This window comes from Aquarana catesbeiana, linkage group LG06 (genome assembly GCF_042186555.1).
Source record: "Aquarana catesbeiana isolate 2022-GZ linkage group LG06, ASM4218655v1, whole genome shotgun sequence".
NCBI classification, from domain to species: Eukaryota; Metazoa; Chordata; class Amphibia; order Anura; family Ranidae; genus Aquarana; species Aquarana catesbeiana.
This window is the reverse complement of record NC_133329.1, coordinates 15,794,415-15,819,059: the sequence shown is the minus strand read 5'-3', so window position 1 is coordinate 15,819,059 and position 24,645 is coordinate 15,794,415. Positions and strand designations below refer to the sequence as shown.

Sequence of the window (24,645 nt, the reverse complement as noted above, 5' to 3'; positions counted from 1 at the left end):
AATTTCAGTTTGTAAACATCGAACAATAAAAACAGAACTATTTTTGTGAAAACTTTATTAGTAAGTATTTGGTTACAAGGGTGGACGTAAAGGTTGTTGGGGGCAACCTAGAAGGAGAAGGTTTCTTTTATTATATTTTCCAGTAAATCATGGCGTCTCCTGTGATCTGTCCATTGGTCGTGAAATCATAAAGCCACCAGGGTGTATGGAGAACACAGGACTATCTGAACTAACAACTCCGATACCTAGAAAAAAAGAACAACAGGAAGTCATCCAGAATTCATTTTGGTTCCTCCATGTGAGGAGCTTTCATACAAACTAATTAAACAGAGCTGTTATTGAGACTCGGGTTGCCACCTTTTCTTCAAGCCAAGGGGAACTCTAAAGTAAGGGAGTTTCTGCTCACCAAACCTCCCACTTACATCAGAGTTCCAAGGTTTCCCCCTTAAATTAGGGTTCTCTAACCCCCCTTACATCAGAGTTCCCAGCATTTCCCCTTAAATTAGGGTTCTCAGAGCCCCTCTTACATCAGAGTTCCCAGGAATCCCCCTTAAACTAGGGTTCTCAAAGCCACCCTTACATCAGAGTTCCCAGGATTCCCCCTTAAATGAGGGTTCTCAAAGCCCCCCTTACATCAGAGTTCCCAGGATTCCCCCTTAAATTAGGGTTCTCAAAGCCCCCCTTTACATCATAGTCCACAGGGCACCCCTCACATCTGAGTCCCACTTACCTTAGTGCACTCACTCACGAGGAGGCAGGAGATAGATGGGAGGGAGGAGGGAGACTTCAGTCACAGACAGTGGATGGGGAGCTCACTCACCCGAGAATGGAGGCCCAGACATAGACACCTTTCATCCACAATGTATCTGCTGGTTGCTGAGCTTCAAACTTCCATCCCAAAAAACCCTTTCCTGAGGCACAGAATGAGGGGAATCGGTGTGTGGGTGGGTGAACAGAGGGGTAGGGGAGGGAGGGGGAGGAACAGATCAAGCCCTCTCTCCTCTCCTGTCTGTGTATGGGGGGTGGGGCCCGTGTGCACACTCATGCACTCGATGGTTGTGGTACTCGGTTACTTGGGAAGCCACAGTCCATTCTGAATGCTGTGTCCGGGTATCCGGTGGTCTGAAACCCAGACATGCAATTCAAAACCCAGACACACAATTGCAAACCCGGACACACAATTCAAAACCTGGACACACAATTTAAAACCTGGACTGTCCGGGTGAAGCCCCAACGGGTGGCAGCCCTAACTGAGACAAGGCTGAAGGCTGCCATTGCTGACTGTCTGAAAATGCTAGCTGCCTGGCTGTTTCTGGCCTTATTATTTTCAGAGTTACTGTCCTGAAATAAGCATCCAGCATGTAAAGTCTATGAGAAGTCATTACCCCTGAACTGTATGCTTCTTGCAGGCCTCAGCACTGAAAGCTGAACCCTAGGTATGATTTTTATAGCATAGATACATTGGTCCAGCTTAACACAAGTATTCATACCTCGTACCTGAGCAATCCCTGTTTAAGCTGTGTAATCATTGTAGTATTTAATGCTACTGGTATTAGCAATGGTCTTCTGGCTTCAGCAGCTGCAGTTCTGCATAGTAACCACAGGGGGTCACTTGATTGGCGCTACCACCAGTCAGAGAAATGAATACAAGGCATTATCTGATTGGATAAGGTGCAGATCATGATGCCAACAAGACATGTGCCATTCGTTTAGTTCCGAATTTGTTTTTGAACAAATTTTGACAAATTTGTTAATTCCGAAAAATTTGATAATTCTGAAATTTCCGAACTTCTGAATTTTTCAATTTCCGAATTTCTGAATTTCGAATTTCCAAATTTCCAAATTTCCAAATTTCCGAATTTCCAATTTCCGAATTTCCAAATTCCCGAATTTCCAATTTCTGAATTTCCAAATTCCCGAATTTCCAATCTCCGAATTTCCAAATTTCTAAATTTCCAATTTCCCAATTTTCAAATTTCCGAGTCTCCGAATTTCCAAATTTCCGAATTTTCGAATTTCCGAATTTCCGGATTTCGAATTTCCAAATTGCCGAATTTCAAATTTCCGCAATACGAATTTCCGAATTTCGAATTTCCAGAATTTTCAAATTTCGGATTTTCGGATTTTCGGATTTTCGAATTTTCGAATTTCCGAATTTCCAAATTTCCAAATTTCCAATTTCCGAATTTCCAATTTCTGAATTTCCAAATTCCCGAATTTCCAATTTCTGAATTTCCAAATTCCCGAATTTCCAATTTTCGAATTTCCAATTTCCCAATTTTCAAATTTCCGAGTCTCCGAATTTCCAAATTTCCGAATTTTCGAATTTCCGAATTTCCGGATTTCGAATTTCCAAATTGCCGAATTTCAAATTTCTGCAATACGAATTTCCAAATTTCGAATTTCCAGAATTTTCAAATTTCGGATTTTCGGATTTTCGAATTTTCGAATTTCCGAATTTCCAAATTTCCAAATTTCCAATTTCCGAATTTCCAATTTCTGAATTTCCAAATTCCCGAATTTCCAATTTTCGAATTTCCAAATTTCTAAATTTCCAATTTCCCAATTTTCAAATTTCCGAGTCTCCGAATTTCCAAATTTCCGAATTTTCGAATTTCCGAATTTCCGGATTTCGAATTTCCAAATTGCCGAATTTCAAATTTCCGAATTTCCAAATTTCCGAATTTCCAATTTCCGAATTTCCAATTTCTGAATGTCCAAATTCCCGAATTTCCAATTTCTGAATTTCCAAATTCCCGGATTTCCAATTTTCGAATTTCCAAATTTCTAAATTTCCAATTTCCCAATTTTCAAATTTCTGAGTCTCCGAATTTCCAAATTTCCGAATTTTCGAATTTCCGAATTTCGAATTTCCAAATTGCCAAATTTCAAATTTCCGAAATACGCATTTCCGAATTTCGAATTTCCAGAATTTTCAAATTTCGGATTTTCGAATTTTCGAATTTTCGAATTTCCAAATCTCCGAAATACGAATTTCCGAATTTCTGAAATACGAATTTCCGAATTACGAATTTTCTAATTTCCGTATTTTTGGAACTCGAAAATTCATAAATTCAAAAATTCAAAAATCCGAAAATTCGAAAATCTGGAAAAATGAAAGAAAATCAGTAAAATTCGAAATAATAACTCACTATTAAATTATAGGTATTGGATTTTCCTTTCAAATTTGGCTGTTTGTGAACGTAACAAATACAAATATATCTGAAGTTATGAATTATCCGCAATAACGAATGAACGAAATTTGAAAGAAAATTCCAATACCTATAATTTAATAGTTAGTTATAATTTCGAATTTTACAGATTTTCTTTCTTTTTTTCAGATTTTGAATTTTCAAATTTTTGAATTTCCGAATTCCGAAAATCTGAAAATTCGAAATTCAAAAATTCGGAGATTCGAAATTCGGAGATCCGAAAATCCGAAAAAAGCAAAAAAACGAATGAAACAAAAACGAACAATTTTTTGTCAGTGTACATGTCTATGTATTGAGGCTTTCTCTGAATGGAAGCAATTCCAAGTGAGTGACCCCCTGTGGTGTCTATGAAGAACTGCAGCCGCTCAGCACTGGACCCGGTAGATGGCTGCTATCACTGTAGTATGAATGTGGTAAGTGTTTATTTTTTTGTCTAAAAGGGACATATTGTGGTATAACATTCTAAGTTTTGTATTTAAAGATTCTAAGATATTTTATGTAATTGTACCTTTGAGTGTTGCAGAGTGTAAAATCTTGTTTCATTGTATGTTATTTATATACAGTATCTCACAAAAGTGAGTACACCCCTCACATTTTTGTAAATCTTTTCTTCTATCTTTTCATGTGACAACACTGAAGAAATGACACTTGTCTACAATGTAAAGTAGTGAGTGTACAGCTTGTATAACAGTGTAAATTTGCTGTCCCCTCAAAATAACTCAACACACAGCCATTAATGTCTAAACCGCTGGCAAGAAAAGTGAGCCCGGTGTCATGTGACTCGTTAGTGTTACAAGGTCTCAGGTGTGAATGGGGAGCAGGTTTGTTAAATTTGGTGTTATCACTCTCACTCTCTCATACTGGTCACTGGAAGTTCAACATGGCACCTCATGGCAAAGAACTCTCTAAAGGGATTGAAAGAAAGAATTGTTGCTCTACATAAAGATGGCCTAGGATATAAGAAGATTGCCAAGACCCTGAAACTGAGCTGCAGCACGGTGGCCAAGACCATACAGCGGTTTAACAGGACAGGTTCCACTCAGAACAGGCCTCACCATGGTTGACCAAAGAAGTTGAGGTCACGTGCCCAGCATCATATCCAGAGGTTGTCTTTGGGAAATAGACGTATGAGTGCTGCCAGCATTGCTGCAGATGTTGTAGGGGTGGGGGGTCAGCCTGTCAGTGCTCAGACCATACACCGCACACTGCATCAAATTGGTCTGCATGGCTGTCATCCCAGAAGGAAGCCTCTTCTAAAGATGATGCACAAGAAATTCTGCAAACAGTTTGCTGAAGACAAGCAGACTAAGGAAATGGAATATTGGAACCATGTCCTGTGGTCTTATGAGAGCAAGATAAACTTATTTGGTTCAGATGGTGACAAGCGTGTGTGGGGGCAACCAGGTGAGGAGTACAAAGACAAGTGTGTCTTGTCTACAGTCAAGCATGGTGGTGGGAGTGTCATGGTGTGGGGCTGTATGAGTGCTGTCGGCACTGGGGAGCTACAGATCATTGAGGGGACCATGAATGCCAACATGTACTGTGACATACTGAAGCAGAGCATGATCCCCCCCCTTCAGAGACTGGGCCACAGGGCAGTATTCCAACATGATAACCACCCCAAACACACCTCCAAGACCACCACTGCCTTGCTAAAGAAGCTGAGGGTAAAGGTGTTGGACTGGCCAAGCATGTCTCCAGACCTAAACCCTATTGATCATCTGTGGAACATCCTTAAATAGAATATGGAGGAGCGCAAGGTCTCTAACATCCACCAGCTCTGTGATGTCATCATGGAGGAGGGGAAGAGGACTCCAGTGACAACCTGTGAAGCTCTGGTGACCTCCATGCCCAAGAGGGTTAAGGCAGTGCTGGAAAATAATGGTGGCCACACAAAATATTACCACTTTGGGCCCAATCTGGCCATTTTCACTTAGGGGTGTACTCACTTTTGTTGTCAGAGGTTTAGACATTAATGGCTGTGTGTTGAGTTATTTTGAGGGGACAGCAAATTTACACTGTTATACAAGCTGTACACTCACTACATGAAAAGATAGAAGAAAAGATTGACAAAAATGTGAGGGGTGTACTCACTTTTGTCAGATACTGTATATGGGAGGGCAACACTTTAAGGCCTCGTGCACACTGGACGTTTTTACAGTTGCCGATTTTGGCTTCAGATGTTTTTTTCTGCCACCAGTAAACCCCCCATGTTATCCTATGTGTCCATGCACACATAGGCTGATATCAGTGGTTTTTGTCAGGGGCGTCTTCTGGCTGGAAAAACCCCCCCAGAACTAGTGGGCTTTAAGAGGAGTTTTTCAGCTGTAAAAATGCTCTAACTCTGATAAAAGCTGAAAAACGCGGCTATTCTGAGTTTAACAGCATTTTGGAGCCATAAGCTTTTGTAGGAGTATAGTTTTGCTAAAAAACGCTACAGCTAAAAATCTTTGAAAAACTCATTATATGGCTTTCTACAGCTAACACTACTGACGTTTTTATAATGTCCAGTGTGCATGAGGCCTTACACCCATTTGTCTGCCCAGTGTATCTCCACCCTTACATACAGTGCCTTGAAAATTTTTCACCTTCCAGCAGGACAACGACCCTAAAAACACAGCCAGAGCTACAATGGAATGGTTTAGATCAAAGCCTATTCATGTGTTAGAATGGCCCAGTCACAGTCCAGACCTAAATCACATTGAGAATCTGTGGCAAGACTTGAAAATTACTGCTCACAGACGCTCTCCATCCAATCTGACAGAACTTGAGATATTTTGCACAGAAGAATGGGCAAAAATGTCCTCTCTAGATGTGAAAAGCTGGTAGAGACATCCCCAAAAAGACTTGCAGCTGTAATTGCAGTGAAAGGTGGTTCTACAAAGTATTGACTCCTGGGGGCGCCATACAAATGCCCCTCCCCACACTTTTCACATATTTATTTGTAAAAAATGCTGAAAACCATTTAACATTTTCCTTCCACTTCACAATTATGTTCCACTTTGTGTTGGTCTATCGCAGTGATGGTGAACCTTGGCACCCAATGTGTTTTGGAACTACATTTCCCATGATGCACTGCAGTGTAGTGGAGCATCATGGGAAATGTAGTTCCAAAACATCTGGGGTGCCAAGGTTCACCATCACTGCACTCCACCACATAAAATCCCAATAAAATACAGTTACGTTTTTGGTTGTAACATGACAAAAGGTGAAAAAATTCAAGGGGTGTGAACACTTTTTCAAGGCACTGTATACCTGATAGATAAGTACGGCCACCCTCCATCCAGGGGCGTACCTCAAGCATTTGTCACCAGGGGCGGATCTAGCAAACCCCCCCCCCCCACACCCCCATCAGGCACCCCCCCATCTGGGAATAATCTAAATGAAATACCGATGTGTGCACACTTACCACAGTGGTGCTTGTTTGCAGGACAAGAAGGAGTGGTGTGATGCGCTTGGTGACAGTAGAATCAGGATGTAAACATTTCTGGGGGGATTCTTTGGGGTGAAAAGCATGAAGAAAAGCGTGGTTCTGCAATGTGGAGCGCAGATCAACCACAGGGACCAGGAAATGGGGCCGGAAATGCTTTCCAGCGGGCACTTCCTGCTGCCATATGCAACATTTCCCCTCCTTGGGCTGAAGGCATCTTTGCGGAGACCGCTACTAGAGGTCAAAGCTACCTATACTCGAAAAGGGAAGCAGAACCGCTGAATAAGTGGCACCCGCCTGACACCCGGAAGCGGTGCCGGCCTGACACCCCCTCAACCTGGGGCAGACCACCCCCCTGTTGGTATGCTGCTGCCTCCATTACACCTGAGATACCACAATATGGCAAGTTCAAAAGCCTGCTCGGTGTACTGGAGTAGTTCCTGACCAAAAGGTTCCTGATGGTCCCTACCATTCCTTCCAGGTCCTGTTTTTCATATCCTGACTCCTACTATGGTTACCTCTCTGGGTTGTCCTCTGTTTACCATAATACGACTCTGCCTGTCCACTACCTTTCCCAGCCTGTGATTGGACCCCATATATCTGCTGCTAGCACTGGACGCCTGCCTGTCATATAAGACACTGTTTGCCTGTTACCTGTTCAACCTTCTGTCTGTACCATGACCTCTACTCTGATCTTGTAACTATTTGATGACCTCCTGCCCTGATCCTTGTCTGTTTATAAATGTCTCCTATCGGCTGTTATCCCAACCCTTTCACTTTAATGGTATTTCTCCACACACAGCTAAGTGCATTTCTCCAGACCCAAGTGTCTCCAGTGGCCCTAGCACTCTGGTGATTCAAGTGTCTCCAAAGATCCTGTGCCATCAGGGACCCCTGCATTCCTGTGCTTCCAGAGAACCCTACACTCCAGTGACCCAAGTAACTCCAGTGCCACTTGCACCCTGGTGACCTCGGTGTCTCCACTAACCTCAGTTCACCAATGCCTTTAGAGACCCCTCCACTCCAGTTACTTACATAGTTACATAGTAGGCGAGGTTGAAAAAGTCCATCAAGTCCAACCTATATGACTGACGTTTCTCTAGTGCCACTTTCACTCTGGTGACCTCAGTGCCTCCAGTAGCTTCAGTTCACCAGTGCCTTTATAGACCCTGCGAATTGTCACCACCACAGCCAATCAGCTCTCAGGTGCCATCTTTAACAGCTAAGTGCATTTCTTTCTCCACAGCTAAGTGCATTTCTCCAGACCCAAGTGTCTCCAGTGGCCCTAGCACTCTGGTGATTCAAGTGTCTCCAAAGATCCTGTGCCTTTAGGGACCCCTGCATTCCTGTGCTTCCTGAGAACCCTACACTCCAGTGACCCAAGTAACTCCAGAGCCACTTGCACCCTGGTGACCTCGGTGTCTCCACTAACGTCAGTTCACCAATGCCTTTAGAGACCCCTGCACTCCAGTTACTTACATAGTTACATAGTAGGCAAGGTTGAAAAAGTCCATCAAGTCCTACCTATGTTACTGACGTTTCTCTAGTGACACTTGCACCCTTGTAACTATTTGATGACCTCCTGCCCTGATCCTTGCCCATTTATAAATGTCTCCCATCAGCTGTTGCCAATGGAGCAAATCAGGTTCCCAACCCTTTCACTTTATATTGGATTCATAGGAAACTGATAAAGCATAACACAACATTGTTGACTCACGTCGGTGGTATCACGTATCTCCCAACCTCTCCAAAAGGTGTACAGCACCAGACCATAACCCATCATCTTCAAGACCGATTGATTCTAAATTAAATTAAATTAAACACAGTTATTTAAATAACATAAGGAAGAAAGGAAAAATAATATTATGTTTGAACACAAATTTGGAACAGACACGATTGACTAGGAATTTACTTACCAAATGGGATTGGCGCCTATTATTATGAAGGAGGCCTAAACTGGCTGGAAGCCAAAAGGCAGGAAGGACAGCCTAGAGAAACAAAAACAAGGAAAAAACATTATAATACAAATAATTTTATTTTACAGTATATATACGTGATTATTTTGGTGTTAAATACTGGGGTTATGTCAGCAGCTATCTGCCATAACCCCGGTATTTTTTTCCTACTGTGGGTGATTCTGCATCTGATAAAAGTGGTCCCGGCTGATCACTTTTACAGGTGGCGGGAGAAGTCCCCCCCGCCGCTTCCCGGTCATCTCCAGGCTTACCGGACCTGTTGGTTAGCCCGGAGCCGATCCGATCCATTTTGCAGGTGGGCAGGAAGCAGAGTGAGGGCAAAATGGCCCCACCCGGCTCTATGCCCTTGGAGGACCAGAGCGACATCCGACACCACTTCTGCCTTTCCGGCCTTAAAGGGATGATTTTTTTTTGCTTTTTGACCCCACAATAGAGAGATCTGGGGTCCAATCTCTCCAAAAAAGAGGACCTGTCGCAAGCCCATGCTATCATTCCTGTGATAGCAATAAAGATGATAAAAAAACAAAAACGTAAAGGTACAATGTAAATTATTAAATAAATAAACAAAAAAATAAAAACATTGAAAAATTGAAAAAGTTTCAAGCGCCCTGTCCCCCCTACGCTTGAGTGCAAATACGAACGCGCAAGTAGGTCCCGCGCACATATGTAGACAGTAATCGCACCATACATGTAAGGGAATCGCCGCAAGAATCAGAGCGAGAGCAATAATTCTAGCACCAGACCTCCTGTGTAACAGGAGCTGTCAGCGCCCCCACAGCCAGTCCAGCAGTCCAGGGATTGGAAACCCCAACTCTTCTCTCCCTTCTCTGTGTAGCACTTCCAAGATGGATGAGATTGATTCACTGTGATGGAACTGGCCAATCAGAATCAATCTTGTCTGTCCCGGAAGCGCTGCACAGAGAAGAGCAGGAAATTTAAATTCCTGAAATTCTGGAGCAGCTGTGGGGGTGCTGACAGCTCGGCAACCCCAGAGGTAAGTATAGCAGGGACTGGGGTGGTGGGGAGCTCACTGGTGTTGGTTCACCTTTACATTTTTACTGTAAAGGTGGACTTACACTTTAAAGGGGTTCTAAAGGCATAAGGTTTTTTATCGTAATGCATTCTATACATTAAGATAATGCTTCCCTCTGCTGTCAATCAAAGTCAGTGAGCCAAAGAGGAGAGAGAGGGGGCAGGGCTGAGCAACGGCTATGTGGCTAAATGGACACACAGAGCAGCACCTTGGCATGGGTGCCCCCATTGCAAGCTGCTTGCTGTGGGGGCACTCGGCAGGAGGGAGGGGCCGGAGCATCGGCGAGGGACCCGAGAAGAGGAGGATCTTGGCTGTGTTTGTTATTTTTAGGAAAAAAAAAGACTTTAATATCACTTTACAGGCTTTTTTGAAAGATGACACTTTAGAAGGGCCGATCAGTGATTGTGTTATCTTGGGTATCACAGGGATCAGTACCTGAGAAGGACAGACAGGAAATATTCAACTTAAACTTACATTAGAAATGCTGCGTCTGTAGTAAAAGTTGTGCACACTGACCAGGGTCTCCATCCAGGAAAACATGGAATGAATCCGGGGATGCTAGTATAGAGTTACATTTGTATCAGTATTTTGTATAAACAACATCAGAGACAAATACAGAATTTCAAAGTTTAACTTCTAAGGGATGTAAGGATGGATGTATTTTAGGTCTGTCACACTCAATTCATTCTCAGTCCAGCACTGGGTGTTCTCTTTGACTCATCTTCAATGGCACTTTGGGGTTACATGTGGAGTGCCACCACCACAGCCAATCAGCTCTCAGGTGCCATCTTTAACAGCTAAGTGCATTTCTCCAGACCCAAGTGTCTCCAGTGGCCCTAGCACTCTGGTGATTCAAGTGTCTCCAAAGATCCTGTGCCTTCAGGGACCCCTGCATTCCTGTGCTTCCAGAGAACCCTACACTTCAGTGACCCAAGTATCTCAAGTGCCACTTGCACCCTGGTGACCTCTGTGTCTCCAGTAATCTCAGTTCACCAATGCCTTTAGGGACCCCTCCACTCCAGTTACTTACATAGTTACATACTATTCTTTGCCCCTTTTGTACTCAGCTGCCAGATTTGAACCGGTTTTATGCTTCGTTGCCCAACTGGACTTGACCTCAGGTCAGATCCCGGACTAAGGCTTGCACGGTGCTCCGCACCCTTGGCACCCCTGCCACTCGGTGTCCCCACCAAGTCTCTGTCTCCATCTCCAGAGGCTTTAAGGACCCGAGGTGCAAGGGAGGCCTCTCCACTACTTCGGTCTTACATCAGGTATGTGGCCCTCGTGACAGTTACTGAAGTGTCTTCAGTGCCTCTAGAACTCCAGTGACCTTGTTGTCTCCAGTAATCCCAGTTCTCCTGTGTCTTCATGGACTCTTGCACTCCTGTGCCTCCAGAGTCCGCTGCACTCCAGTGACCCAAGTATCTCCATTGCCACTTGCAGCTTTGTAACCTCAGTGCACCAGTGCCTTTAGAGACCCCATGCACTCCAGTTACTGAAGTGTCTCTAGTGCCATTTGCACTCTGGGGACCTCAGTGACTCCAGTAACCTCAGTTCACCAGTGCCTTTAGAGACCCCTGGACTCTTGTGCCTCTAGAGACCCCTGCACTCTTGTGCCTCCAGAGACCCCTGCACTCTTGTGCCTCCAGAGACCCCTGCACTCCTGTGCCTCCAGAGACCCCTGCACTCCAGGTACTGAAGTGTCTCCAGTGCCTCTAGAACTCCAGTCACTCCATTGTCTCCAGTAACCCCAGTGCTCCTATGTTTTCATGGACTCTTGCACTCCTGTGCCTCCAGAGACCACTGCACTCCAATGACCCAACTATCTCCAGTGCCTCTAGCACTCCGGTGACCTCAGTGTCTCCAGTGACCCCAGTACTCCAGTGGCCTGTGTCTCCAGTGACCCCAGAGCTCCAGTGACCTGTGTCTCCAGTGGACCCAGCACTCTTGTGTCTCAAGTAACCTCTGTGTCTCCAGCAAACCCTGGGTCTCCAGTGAACCCACTGCTCCTGTGCCTCCAGCAACCTCTGTGTCTCCTGAGCCCGAGTGCCCAATGAACCTTGTGTTATGGAGGCAATAAGCACTACCCATCTTATACAGAGTCATTATATGAAGAAACTGTGACTAAAAAGTTAAAATGTAACCTGGAAGGAACAGGCAGAGATAGACACAGTCACTGTGAAACATGTTAATTCCAGAAACAGTTCCATGTGGGAAGGTGTCTTTTTCTATCAGCCAAGTAGGTTATTCACTTTCTTAACAATGAGGTATTCAACCATTTTCAAGAGTAAATTAAGAAAAACTCTTGTGATATCTTGTCCACCTATTAAAAAATAGGTGCTGCAGCACTTAATGATATGTCTATCTGCACTCACAGCTTTCTCTTAGCCCTCAGTGCTAAGTCCTACAAATACCTGTTGATCCTGTGGTGAAGTTTACCTAATGCGGCTTTCTGTGGTGGAGTGGCAACAATGCTGCACTGCTCCTGAATACACAGGGTGGTTTCCACTCTCTTAAACGCTGTGACTGCTTGCACTAAAGTGGGAGGAGAAAATGTTGCAGGGGTGTGACTATCAGCTTTCTCACAAGCCTGTAGCTTGATAATCAGCACCTGGCCACACCTAGATCTGCCCACTGCTTTCTGGATTGACAGCACAGCCTCTGTTGCTGAAATCCTCCTACTGTAAGCTGCAGCGTCTGGGAGGGGGAGCGTGCAAGACACTAATGAAGGAGGATTTGGCTCAGTCAGGAAAGGTAAAGTACGTTTTTTGATCACTTTATGAGGCTTGTGCATCACATAGTAACTGAGTTAGGGGCTTGATTAAACTGTCATGCAGGTGCATAGTTGTACTTTAGAAAGACAGTCATTGCATACTTACAAACCAAAAGAGTTGTGATGGCTTCTTGAAGTAAGCCCTGAAGGCCCCAACTGTCCAAAAGCTGGCAAGAAACCACTGTGTGTGGAAAAAATAATAACACACAATAATTAGAACAATTTAGAAGTGACCTAATAATCAGTGCATGAGGCTACAAAATGAAAGAGGCCTACCAAGACCACAATAATGCCGCGTACACACGAGCGGACTTTTCGACAGACTTTACGACGGACTTTCTGAATGAACGGACTTGCCTACACACAATCCACCAAAGTCCGTTGAATTCGTACTTGATGACGTACGACCGGACTAAAACAAGGAAGTTCATAGCCAGTAGCCAATAGCTGCCCTAGCGTGGCTTTTTGTCCGTCGAACTAGCATGCAGACGAGCAGATTTTTCGTCCGGACTCGATTTCGACGGATTGATTTAAAACATGTTTCAAATCTAAGTCCATTCAACTTTTCAGAAAACAAAGTCCGCTGGAGCCCACACACGATCGAATTGTCTGACGAAATCCCGTCCACCGGGCAAAGTCTGCCGTAAAGTCCGCTCGTGTGTACGCGGCATAATGCGGACTTTCCGGCATACTTGATCCGGCGGACCAGAGTCTGCCGGACAATCTGCCCATGTGTAGGCTCTTTTCTGACGGACTTTTCCGGCAGACTTTTTCCCAAAAGCCCGCCGGACCTAGATTTGAAACATGTTTTAAATCTTTCCGTCGGACTCAGTTTCTGGCGGAAAGTCCACTCGCTGCAATAGGAAAAACGAATTTTCCTATTGCGGCGAGTGCGGGGCACACCAGGCCCTTAGGTCTGGTATGGATTATAAAAGGAAAGCCCCTACACCAAAAAAACGGTGTGGGGTCCCCCCTAAAATCCATACCAGACCCCGATCCGAGCACGCAGCCCGGCCGGTCAGGAAAGGAGGTGGGGAGAAGCAAGCCATCCCCTGAACCGTACCAGGCCGCATGCCCTCAACATGGGGGGTGGGTGCTTTGGGGGAGGGGGGCGCCCTGCGGGCCCCCCACCCCAAAGCACCTTGTCCCCATGTTGATGAGGACAAGACAGAAGAGAGAAGACAGCGGACAAGAGAAGACAGCGGAGGGGCCGGCCGAAGAACTGGAACACCGGGAGAAGAGGAACCGGAGAGAGCGGAGAAGAACCAACCGGACGCCGAGAGAAGATGAACTGGAGGGACCCCCGAAGCCGGAAGAAGACCCCCGAAGCCGGAGAAAGATCGCCCCCCGGAGCTGTTTAATAAATTATTTTAAAAACCTGTGTAGTGTGTTTTATTATTGACACTTTTTCCCTAGGTGAATGGGTAGGGGTACCATGTACCCCATACTCATTCACATAGGGTGGGGGGGCCGGGATCTGGGGGCCCTCTTATAGGGGGCTCCCGGATTCCGATAAGCCCCCCACCCGCAGACCCCGACAACCAACGGCCAGCGTTGTCGGGAAGAGGCCCTTGTCCTCATCAACATGGGGACAAGGTGCTTTGGGGTGGGGGGCCCGCAGGGCGCAACCCTCCCCCAAAGCACCCACCCCCCATGTTGAGGGCATGCGGCCTGGTACGGTTCAGGAGGGGGGGGCTCGCTCCTCCCCACCCCCTTTCCTGACCGGCCGGGCTGCGTGCTCGGATCGGGGTCTGGTATGGATTTTAGGGGGGACCCCACGCCGTTTTTTCGTCGTAGGGGGTTTCCCTTTATAATCCATACCAGACCTAAGGGCCTGGTATGCACCGCGATGGGGCTCGCAAGGTGTCAATCTCGCCGATAAAAGCAGCGAAATTGACTTCCTTTTCTAGTCCCGTCGCACCTGAGTCACGTTCAAAATGAACGGACTTGTCCGTGTGTGGGCAAGTCCGTTCATTCTGAAAGTCCGCCGTAACTCCGGCGAAAGTCCGTCGGAAAGAGGCGCAAAGTCCGGTCGTGTGTGGGCAAGTCCGTCCGTTTTAAAGTCCGGCTGTCATGAGAAGGTCTACCCGTTGGTGGCGCTATCGGTCTCTTGGATCGCAGTACCAGTGTCCATCAGCAGGTGTCTTCCAACACCTAGGACCTGCAGTAAGAGGTCTTTCCTGCTGGTGGCACTGTTGCATCCTCGGGCCGTAGTACCGGCGTCAACCAGCGGGTGCACTCTGGCAGTGTGGAGCAAACAGCTCACACTGCGCTCAGCTGTGACATGAGGTCAATTACCACAGCCTTACAAATACCCGGCAAGCCCTCATAGGCTTGCCTTGGTATCTCTCTCTCTCTCCCTGCGTTCTGACCTTGCTGCCTGTTTGACCTTGAGCCTGCTATCTGCCTTGTCCTGATCTGATCCCATCCCTATCCTGAGGCCTTCCTAGTCCTGTCCCTTCTGTTCCTGGCTCCCTTGGATCCCTGCCCTGAACCCCATCCATCCATCCTCTCCTTGTCCTGTTCAGTTTCCCGTCCTTACCCTTCTGCTGACTTCCCTGTGTATGACCTTGGCTTGGCTTTGATTACGATTACGGTATCTCCATTTACCTATACATATTGTTGTTTGTAGTGGGTTGTTGTGTGGGTTTGCACTGTTTATATTCCTTTCACTTATCACTTGTTAATAAACACCATTATTTCACTTATATGTGTTTTGGGTTTCCTCTGTGTAGTCCACACAGTCGGGTCAATTAGATACTCTGACAGTATACCAAGGCCATCCCTGACCAGACGTGGCTGCACTGAGAAACCGTCCTGTTACGGTGGGCGCGCAAAATGAACTTTGATGAAATTGTCTATTATTCTCTGCTGGCGGCAGAGGATAATGAATATTGTTGTCAGACTCTTAAAGATTGGACCCGAGACCAACTGCTGGAAACGATACAAACCGCCCATTTACTTGTAGATCAAGGTCATGTGTTATTTGAGGATGTTCAGCCTTTGATCCAATTATGTACAAAGTCAGCCTTGTCATGCATTCCCGAAGGTAGTGACGATTTCTCCCCTCCTTTCAGTTGTGACCAGGTTGAATCCCTGGTATGGTTGTTAGAGGATGATCCGGCTTCCTTTGATGAACACTATTCCGCTTGTTCCCAGCAGGTGTTATCCGATTGCATTTATTCAGTACAATCTTTGGTTAGTCAGGCTGTATGTGAATCAGCGTTTGTTCAACCTTTGCTGCAGGCATGGTCAGACCTCCTGTCTTTAGCTAAGCCACACTATTCCAGCCCTGCCATTAATCATCTGCTTTCCAAAAGATCTATTTCCCCGTCACCCATGGCAACCTCAGCTACAACCCAGTTTAATCAGCTCCCTACCAAATACTACCACCCAGTCTCCAAGTGTTGCACCCATCCTGCCTTCAATTCACCTGTCTCTTCTCCTCCACCTGTAACAGTCCCACAAAACCCCTCTCTAGCTACAGTTCCTTGGTCTTCCTTCTGCCCAGCTACTTTCTTTGCTTACAGCCCTGCACCTACATACAAAACTGCACGGGCTAAACCAAAGAAGAAGCAAAAATTCTTCCCGACCCACACCATCCTGCCAGTAACCCAACCTGTTCCAGCTTTGCAGTCTGACGTTCCAGCCTTCCAGTCTGATGTTCCAGCCTTCCAGTCTGATGTTCCAGCCTTCCAGTCTGATGTTCCAGTCTTCCAGTCTGACGTTCCAGCCTTCCAGTCTGACGTTCCAACCTTCCAGTCTGACGTTCCAGCTTTCCAGTCTGACGTTCCAGCTTTCCAGTCTGATGTTCCAGCTTTGCAGTCTGATGTTCCAGCTTTGCAGTCCGATGTCCCAGCTTTGCAGTCCGATGTTCCAGCTTTGCAGTCTGATGTTCAAGCTTTGCAGTCTGAAGTTCAAGCTTTGCAGTCTGATGTTCCAGCTTTGCAGTCTGATGTTCCAGCCTTGCAGTCTGATGTTCCAGCCTTGCAGTCTGATGTTCCAGCCTTGCAGTCTGATGTTCCAGCCTTGCAGTCTGATGTTCCAGCCTTGCAGTCTGATGTTCCAGCCTTGCAGTCTGATGTTCCAGCTTTGCAGTCTGATGTTCCAGCTTTGCAGTCTGATGTTCCAGCTTTGCAGTCTGATGTTCCAGCTTTGCAGTCTGATGTTCCAGCTTTGCAGTCTGATGTTCCAGCTTTGCAGTCTGATGTTCCAGCCTTGCAGTCTGATGTTCCAGCTTTGCAGTCTGATGTTCCAGCTTTGCAGTCTGATGTTCCAGCTTTGCAGTCTGATGTTCCAGCTTTGCAGTCTGATGTTCCAGCTTTGCAGTCTGATGTGCCAGCTTTGCAGTCTGATGTGCCAGCTTTGCAGTCTGATGTGCCAGCTTTGCAGTCTGATGTGCCAGCTTCCCAGTCTGATGTGCCAGCTTCCCAGTCTGATGTGCCAGCTTCCCAGATTGATGTGCCAGCTTCCCAGTTTGCTGTACCAGCTTCCCAGCCTGATGTCTTGCAGCTTGTCTTCCAGCCTGATGTCTTGATGCCTACCTACCAGTCTGATGTGCCAGCTTCCCAGTCTGATGTGCCAGCTTCCCAGTCTGATGTGCCAGCTTCCCAGTCTGATGTGCCAGCTTCCCAGATTGATGTGCCAGCTTCCCAGATTGATGTGCCAGCTTCCCAGATTGATGTGCCAGCTTCCCAGTTTACTGTACCAGCTTCCCAGCCTGATGCCTTGCAGCTTGTCTTCCAGCCTGATGTTTTGATGCCTACCTACCAGTCTGATGTGCCAGCTTCCCAGTCTGATGTGCCAGCTTCCCAGTCTGATGTGCCAGCTTCCCAGTCTGATGTGCCAGCTTCCCAGTCTGATGTGCCAGCTTCCCAGATTGATGTGCCAGCTTCCCAGATTGATGTGCCAGCTTCCCAGATTGATGTGCCAGCTTCCCAGTTTGCTGTACCAGCTTCCCAGCCTGATGTCTTTCAGCTTGCTTTCCAGCCTGATGTCTCGAAGATTGCTTCCCAGTCTGATGTGCCAGCTTCTCAGTCTGATGTGCCAGCTTCCAAGTCGGATGTTCCAGCTTTCCAGTCTGATGTTCCAGCCCTCCAGCCTGATGTTCGGGTGTCTGCCCTCCAGCTCAAGTGGTTCCTGTCGTCTGCTGCCCAGCTCAAGTGGTTCCTGCCGTCTGCTGCCCAGCTCAAGTGGTTCCTGTCGTCTGCTGCCCAGCTCAAGTGGTTCCTGTCGTCTGCTGCCCAGCTCAAGTGGTTCCTGTCGTCTGCTGCCCAGCTCAAGTGGTTCCTGTCGTCTGCTGCCCAGCTCAAGTGGTTCCTGTCGTCTGCTGCCCAGCTCAAGTGGTTCCTGTCGTCTGCTGCCCAGCTCAAGTGGTTCCTGTCGTCTGCTGCCCAGCTCAAGTGGTTCCTGTCGTCTGCTGCCCAGCTCAAGTGGTTCCTGTCGTCTGCTGCCCAGCTCAAGTGGTTCCTGTCGTCTGCTGCCCAGCTCAAGTGGTTCCTGTCGTCTGCTGCCCAGCTCAAGTGGTTCCTGTCGTCTGCTGCCCAGCTTAATGACTCTGACATGCCAGCAGTACCCACTGTCCAGGTTGATGTACCCGATGCCCGGCCTGATGTGCCCTCATCTGTTCAGTCGGAGGCCATGAACTTTGAACAGACGCACCTTGTTGGAGCGTCCGGAGGCCGCTCCTTTAGGGGGGGGTACTGTCATGAGAAGGTCTACCCGTTGGTGGCGCTATCGGTCTCTTGGATCGCAGTACCAGTGTCCATCAGCAGGTGTCTTCCAACACCTAGGACCTGCAGTAAGAGGTCTTTCCTGCTGGTGGCACTGTTGCATCCTCGGGCCGTAGTACCGGCGTCAACCAGCGGGTGCACTCTGGCAGTGTGGAGCAAACAGCTCACACTGCGCTCAGCTGTGACATGAGGTCAATTACCACAGCCTTACAAATACCCGGCAAGCCCTCATAGGCTTGCCTTGGTATCTCTCTCTCTCCCTGCGTTCTGACCTTGCTGCCTGTTTGACCTTGAGCCTGCTATCTGCCTTGTCCTGATCTGATCCCATCCCTATCCTGAGGCCTTCCTAGTCCTGTCCCTTCTGTTCCTGGCTCCCTTGGATCCCTGCCCTGAACCCCATCCATCCATCCTCTCCTTGTCCTGTTCAGTTTCCCGTCCTTACCCTTCTGCTGACTTCCCTGTGTATGACCTTGGCTTGGCTTTGATTACGATTACGGTATCTCCATTTACCTATACATATTGTTGTTTGTAGTGGGTTGTTGTGTGGGTTTGCACTGTTTATATTCCTTTCACTTATCACTTGTTAATAAACACCATTATTTCACTTATATGTGTTTTGGGTTTCCTCTGTGTAGTCCACACAGTCGGGTCAATTAGATACTCTGACACCGGCGCACCTGGCGGACAAAGTCCGTCAGAAAGTGTGCCGGACCAAGTAGGCCAGAAAGTCCGACCGTGTGTACGCGGCATAAGAGTTGTATAGGAGAACCCTATGGTGTGGGGTGGCAGTAATGAGGGAAGGGGGAAGAACTAAGACTAAAGACTAAAGCCAAACCTTTAAGTGTTTAGGGGGTCATTAAAACAGGATATAGACATTGGGAAGGGCAAAACTGGCACAAATATGGCAGTAGAGAAAAGATAAGAATGTAGATGGTTTGGAACACACTGAGGAGCTTTTGATAAAATATATATTCTCATTAGGCTATTGGCTCATGCACGGATCCTGGTAAATCATTAATAAATTAGTGCCACCTGGAAGAAGTTTACAACCGTCTGAGCTCTTACTTCACTGAAAACAACCTATTTGGCCTTTACAGTCTGGAATTCGCTTGCAGCACTCCATAGAAACTGCCCTACTAAAACTCACTATTAATTTACTAAATGCTAAAACCAACTGCTACTTCATACTCTTACTCATAGACCTTTCTGCTGTCTTTGATACTCTTGAATAACCCACTCCCCCTCAATAAACTCCACTCCATTGGCCTCCAAGATTCTGCTCTATCCTCGTTTTCCTCCTATCTACTTTAGCTCTCCTTCAGTGTTACCTATAACTCTGTCTCCTTCTCTCAACTTCCTTTTTCTGTACGGGACCCCAAGGCTCGGTTCTTGGACCCCTTCTCTTCTCTATCCACAACTCCTTTCCTGGTCACTTGATAACCTCCCATGGCTTCCAATACCATCTCTACAATGATTACACCCAAATCTTTCTCTCTTCTCCTCATCTCACCCCTTCAGTCATCTCGCATTACTAACTTACCAACTGACATATCAGTATGGATGTTACACCACTTCCTGAAACTCAATCTTTCTAAAACCAAGCTCGTAATATTCCCCCTGTCCGTGCCCCTTCCCCTGACTTCTCCACCCAGATCAATAATATAATATAACTATCAGTTCCTCTCCTCACGCCAAGGTACTAGGTGTAATCCTAGACTCTGACCTGTCCTTTTGGCCCCAAGTCCAATCTGTCAAAATGTTGTAGACTTTTAACTATTGAAATCACCAAGCTACTCATTCACTCCCTTGTTATCTTTCACCTTGATTATTGCAACTCCCTTCTCGTAATCTTACCTCTCCATAGACAATCCCCTCTTCAGTCTATCATGAATGCTGCTGCCAGACTCATCTACTTTACCAATCGCTCAGTGTCTACCACCCCTCTCAGCCTATCCTTCCACTGGCTTCCGATTGCCCAGCAAATTAAATTCAACATACTAACAACAATATACACGGCCGTCCACAACTCTGCCCTGAGCTACACCACCAATCTTGTCTCAAAAAAAAATTACCCAAAACCGTCTTCTTCGTTCCTCCCAAGACCTTCTGCTCTCTAGCTCTCTTGTCTCCTCCTCCCATGCTCATCTTCAGGACTTCTGTGGAGCCTCCCCTAACCTCTGGATTTCTCCACCTCAATCTGTCTCCTACTCTGTCCACCTTTAGGAAATCCCTAAAAAACTATCTCTTCAGGCAAGCCTAACCTGCCTCCAACTAACAACTGAACTTTTACCAGCTTTTGCCAGCACTTGCTTCACCCTATTAGATTGTAAGCTCTTTATGAGCGGGGCCCACCTAACCATCTTACTTGGAACTATACTGTCTGCCCTAATGTTGTAAAGTACCGCACAAACTGCTGGTGCTATAAAAATCCTGTATAATAATAATGACTAATTAGCTAATGTGCCTATTTTTTTATTATCTTGTTTCTTTAAGCTGTATTTTATATTTTTAACTTTATGTAAAATACTTTCAATGTCAAGTTTTTATATACTAGAAAAAAAAACAGTTGGATTTTAGAGCCAAGATGGGCCTCAGTGCTACCAAACAAGAAATTATTTCACTGAACTTATAATTTTTTGTAAGTGTATGTGACTCTTTTTTTTCCTAATAGAGAGTGAGAAGGAGGTGATGGAGGTCTTTGTGCATGGAGGAGGTCAATGCAACATTTGGCACATTGTCGTTGGCCATACATTGTGGTGTGACATGGTGTGTCAAACAAAAAATGATTTCACTGATCTTTGTATAAAGGTTTTTATGATGTATTTCCTCTTTTTTGATGCAGTTATTTTTAAGATGAATTCTGTAAGTTGCATTGGTTACCATAGGAGACACATACAGAGAACAAAGTCTTACTTACATTTCTACCATCCGGTGAGCGATACATTTCTTGGCACATAATCCCCGATAAAGCCAAAACCACCAGAAATGGTACCTGTAGGATCAAAGCAACAATGCCACCTGAATGCACTTGGGATACCATATACAGAAGAATGCACAGTGAAAGTAGGAAATAGAATATATATATAGGCTTTATATCCCAGGGTATCTATAGCTTTTTGGGATTTAGTGTAGCATTAACTCTCGGTGGAGCTGCTGGTTTAAAGCGGGCTGTTACCTTCACTCTCGATACCTCTGTTTCACTGTCACCGGGTCTAGGGGTCCCGTTGAGTTTACCTCTGGACGATGTAGACACCAAACACTTGAGTATATTTTCCAATGCTTTAATGAACAAGTAATAAAGGAAGTAGCAGGAAAGAGGCAGAAGGAAAGTTGCAGGGAATCTCAAATACCTTTCCTTAGTATTCTTTAGAACATTCGTTGAAATTGACCACTTGTAGTTGAATGCACTCCCCTTGTGGGATTCAATCTTTGCCCGCTGGATAGGCCTCTCTCACCCACCTAGCAGCCAGTACGTAGCACAAACAAAAGTCTCTGCCACAGACTTGTTTGGAATAAAACCCGTACGATCCTCTGCCACAGGATGTATTGGTTTGCAATGAATGTCAGACACAGTACTTGAACCTTTAAGCCAACCCGGCAGTACTATGCAGTAAGACTACTTCAGGATACGTCCTCCAACCGGGTCACCAGGCCAGACCAGCACTCTGCATGATCTTTCCATGACGGGTCCTCCCCTGGGATCTCCTCGGTTGTCCAGCTTCTTCACTAAGGACAGACAGCTCAGGACCATTCCTCGGCTGCTGTGGTAGGCCCCAGACAGGCTTCTGGGCCCTCCCACACGCTGCAGCCCCGTGGGCCTCCCGAACGGGGTAACGCATACCTGTCGGCCAGGAGGGCCAGCAGGTGGCTGGAAATGAACCCCTAAACATAGCGTCTGTCCCATAAATACCCTCTCCCAGAATGCAACTCGGAGGACCACCTCCACCGAGTTGTCTCCGGGACAGAGGAGTACTCATTGGCTTCAACACGTTGCCTTTCCAATACCAGCCGATGGGGACAACGACACCCACCGGCACAATGTGGAACTACGTGCAACTCAGCCAAGCTGGAACAGAGGCAAATCTAACTTCACCTAACAAGCAACCCACAAAATTTACCTATCAGCGGTAGATTGAAAATCTACCAGCGCTACATTAGTATAACTCATAATGAAGGGAATTATAAAATATCATCCTTAGCAAATCGTTGAAACTCACACGGCTTGCAAAAGAATTGAATTTTTTCATCAGGTGATGACACAAAAGGTAAATGATTGGACCTCTTGGCACCATAACTGGCTTTTAGCTGCATGCATACTTCCATGGGTCTTGTAGACATCTGGGGAACTGGGGTAGATTTGTTGAAGAATATTCCTGAAAGGAAGCTATCACATCCAACCTCTTTTTAGCTAGAAACATAGGGTTTGATTTACTAAAGGCAAATAGACTATGCACTCTGCAAATGCAGTTGCTTCAGCTTCTGCCCAGCAGATGGAAGGGGCGCATGTGCTAGGACCAATCCCCCTGTAGTGCAGCCACCGGATGAAAGAGGAGGAGAAGCTGTCGTCGCTGTAGAGGGTGGCAGAAGAGTATCTGTGTCTGCAGTAAGAGAGTAAAGCCAGACCTCCTGCTCAGCAGGTGTCTGGGCCCCCTTTTGAACTGATGGTGCCCAGGCCCAGTACAGTAGGGCTGTAGTTAAGGCAGTACATAACCTGTACTATACAACACGGTTATACCCCCACCGCCACTGTCTGTTACTTTCACGGTTATTGGTTGCAAGGACCATATGACATCCTTACAACCCAGAAAGTGTTTATCCAAGGCCCCAGCATTCAGAGGAGGAGAAGGAGGGAACTTCTTGCTCCAGAGTACAGACCTGCTCCACCTCATAGTGCTCCACCTCCTGCTGAAAATGGGACCCTGAGAGGGCGGGGGGCACCAATGTAAGGGAAAGCTCAGGTAAGGGGGAGTGGGGAAATTGATTTAAGGGGGGGGGAGACATTGATGTAAGGGTGAATGTTTGGAATTGTGATTTAAGGGGGAACTCTGTGAATTTTGATGTAAAGGGAACTCTGATGTAAGGGGGGACTGTGGATACATATCTATAAAGGAACGTGAGGAACTCTGATGTAAGGGTGGACTCTGTGGATTCATATCTATAAAGGAACATAGGGGATTCTGATGTAAGGGGGGACTCTGTGGATTCTTATCTATGGAGGAATGTGAAGTACTCTGATGTAAGGGGGGACTCTGTGGATTCATATCTATAAAGGAACCCGGGGGACTCTGATGTAAGGGTGGACTCTGTGGATTCTTATCTATGGAGGAACGTGAATTACTCTGATGTAAGGGCGGACTCTGTGAATTCATATATATAAAGGAATGTGGTGGACTCTGATGTAAGGGTGGACTCTGTGGATTCTTATCTATGGAGGAACTTGAAGTACTCTGATGTAAGGGTGGACTCTGTGGATTCTTATCTATGGAGGAACTTGAAGTACTCTGATGTAAGGGTGGACTCTGTGAATTCTTATCTATGGAGGAACATGAAGGACTGTGATGTAAGGGGGGACTCTGTGGATTCTTATCTATGGAGGAGCGTGAAGTACTCTGATGTAAGGGGGGACTCTGTGAATTCATATCTATAAAGGAACGTGGGGGACTCTGATGTAAGGGTGGACTCTGTGGATTCTTATCTATGGAGGAACGTGAATTACTCTGATGTAAGGGTGGACTCTGTGAATTCTTATCTATAAAGAAACGTGGGGGACTCTGATGTAAGGGTGGACTCTGTGGATTTTTATCTATGGAGGAACGTGAAAGACTGTGATGTAAGGGGGGACTCTGTGAAGTCTGATGTAAAGGGAAAGCTTGTAACTCTGATGTAAGGGGGAATCTGGAGAATAGTTGTCTGGCTGTGATGTTGTTTCTAGGGTTTAGGGATAGATCCTTAGGGCTTGTTCACATTTACTGCAATTTAAGAAATTTAAGAAAATCAACTGCTGCCAACCTGCGCTGTACCCTGAGGCAAAAGCCTATTGTGACCACCAGTAAATGCAGGCTTGCTGAATAATTTAGCAAACTCCATTTAAAGCAATATATGGATACTCACAGTGTCCCTGGACTTTTCTTTTTCTGTAAAGACAAAACACAGAAGCATTGAGCATTGATACTTGACAGATGATTTACACAACTTGACTTATAATCATTTCTCCTGCTCAGTGTTCATTTCTAAAGATCTCCAGTCCCATGCTGTAGTAACGTGAACATTTATACTGGGTGGACAACTATTAGATCATCAGTCTTTATAAAGTTGTGTCATACAAAGCAAAACTTCTTTTTTTTTTAAATAATATCACTGGTATTACATCTGTTCATGGGTATGGATTTAGTAAAACTGGATACATAGTTTGGTTATTATTATAAAATGTTTATTCTTTGAGAAGAACACTTACAACCAACACATTTCAGGGGAAAAGCTTCTCCCTTC

The 24,645-nt window shown here is 46.1% G+C and overlaps 1 protein-coding gene across 1 annotated transcript in view; it reads right to left on the bottom strand.

The window, feature by feature from the left end:
- Positions 1–38: 38 nt before the first annotated feature.
- The window catches only part of LOC141148175 (uncharacterized), a gene marked incomplete in the record, with an annotated part of 36,446 nt that continues 11,839 nt past the window's right edge, over positions 39–24,645 (bottom strand). The window contains 7 exon segments of the mRNA XM_073635371.1: positions 39–245; positions 8,360–8,443; positions 8,559–8,630; positions 10,126–10,209; positions 12,531–12,605; positions 21,074–21,148; positions 24,268–24,290. Of these exon segments, the coding sequence (XP_073491472.1) occupies positions 186–245; positions 8,360–8,443; positions 8,559–8,630; positions 10,126–10,209; positions 12,531–12,605; positions 21,074–21,148; positions 24,268–24,290 (473 nt within the window).